Below are 1,573 nucleotides of genomic sequence, written 5' to 3'. Positions count from 1 at the left end.
AATATCATTTGTATTGCCATGGCAACAATAATTTCAAAGCATGTATGCATCACGAAAATATGGAGGTGTATAGATAAAAGGTCCGTCATGTAACCAAAAACATACGGATTAGTTATTCTTCAGAAAAATCATTTTAAACTGTTCCTAAATATTCAAATGTATGATGTTTAATATGCGATTCGTATAATATGTTGCATTAATGACTTGAAAAATACACAACATGCATAGCGACGTCATACTGTCTTTGTGACGTTCTCAACGTCACGTCTTAAAATACCGTTGGTGTCTCACTTTAAAGCACTGTAACTCTCGAAATAGTGAAGATAATTACTTCAAATTTTCAAATTTGAAAGGACAAAGGATGTTCCCCATGAATATTTTGTTATCCCAATTTTGATCTTTATGTCACTAATACGTGCAGGTTTTCTCATGAAACGGCCCATATATAATCAGCATCTTGAAGTTTTGCCTGCTCTTCAGTATCGTTGACATAATTTGTGTACGTTTATGATCTCGTTTAATTTGCATTCGATCTAAAATCAAATTATATTCAACAACACGTATTTACTAAAAGAAAAACAGTAATATACATAAAGTCTGGGATAAGCTGACTTCCACTAGAGATGATTTCTCTGAATGTGATTTCGACATTTAGTAACGTTCTTCAGTTCCTGTCCATGGACTGGCCGAGCGTCTCCCTATGAGTGACTGTAAGAATCCACGTACACTGTCAATCATAGTTTTGAATTCCTTCTTGAACAACGACCCAGCCATGAAGTAAAGGAGAAAGTTGAAGCTGAAGTTACACCACAGCAGGCTCCTTACTAGGATATTTGTCAACTGGTACCTTGCAAATGTATGTTCGTCAACTTCTTTATTGTACTCGAGTAATATTATGTATATACCGTAAGGCACGGTTGAGACGACGAAGACAGCACATAAGATAAAGAATATCTTTGTACTAAACACTTTTCGAGACTGCTGATGAGGAAGGTTACTACTTTTCCGGTCTGTCTGTGCGATACCCAGAAGTGCTCGTTTGCGTTTAATCAAAGAAATTCCAACTATTGCGTTTCCGGTCACGATAAGGCTTATGGGTACCACTGAGCTAGTTATAACAAGAATGATGCCCCATGTAGCGTTGTAGAAATCGGTGTATTTACCTGGTCGTAGAACGCAAGATTTCACAACTTTCCACTTTGTTTCGTTGATCACTGTTCTGTTAATATTTATATCAGTTAGGACATTAGCGTAAAGCAAATGTCCGTTGAGAAATGCAGCGAACATTACTACAGCAACTGAGGCAAGAACTGCATTTTGAGGTGTCATCTTTAGCTTCGCTTTAATGGGGAACAGCGTTACCATAGTTCTTTCGGCTGTAATAAGAACAATGAGCCAACAGGAAATTGTACCTGAAGTAAAAATGATCCACTCCGAAAGGCTGCAAACGAATGCAGACAAAGTATAAATATTAACTCCTGACATAATTCTTGCTACATGAACAAGAGGCCCCGTACATAGCACGAATGTATCGGACACAGCTAGAAACAGGAAATATATGCATGTTGAATTA

At 37.3% G+C, this 1,573-nt stretch overlaps 1 protein-coding gene across 1 annotated transcript; it reads right to left on the bottom strand.

Annotated features, from left to right (window-relative positions):
* Positions 1 to 651: 651 nt before the first annotated feature.
* On the bottom strand, positions 652 to 1,365 carry LOC128549346 (uncharacterized). Its single transcript, XM_053525953.1, has one exon. It carries the CDS (start codon positions 1,363 to 1,365, stop codon positions 652 to 654), a length of 714 nt encoding a protein of 237 aa, XP_053381928.1.
* Between the last annotated feature and the right edge of the window lie 208 nt (positions 1,366 to 1,573).

Source organism: Mercenaria mercenaria, chromosome 16 (assembly GCF_021730395.1).
Source record: "Mercenaria mercenaria strain notata chromosome 16, MADL_Memer_1, whole genome shotgun sequence".
In the NCBI taxonomy this organism is placed as follows: domain Eukaryota; kingdom Metazoa; phylum Mollusca; class Bivalvia; order Venerida; family Veneridae; genus Mercenaria; species Mercenaria mercenaria.
The sequence above is the reverse complement of the archived record's forward strand: the minus strand, read 5'-3'. Positions and strand labels throughout refer to the sequence as shown.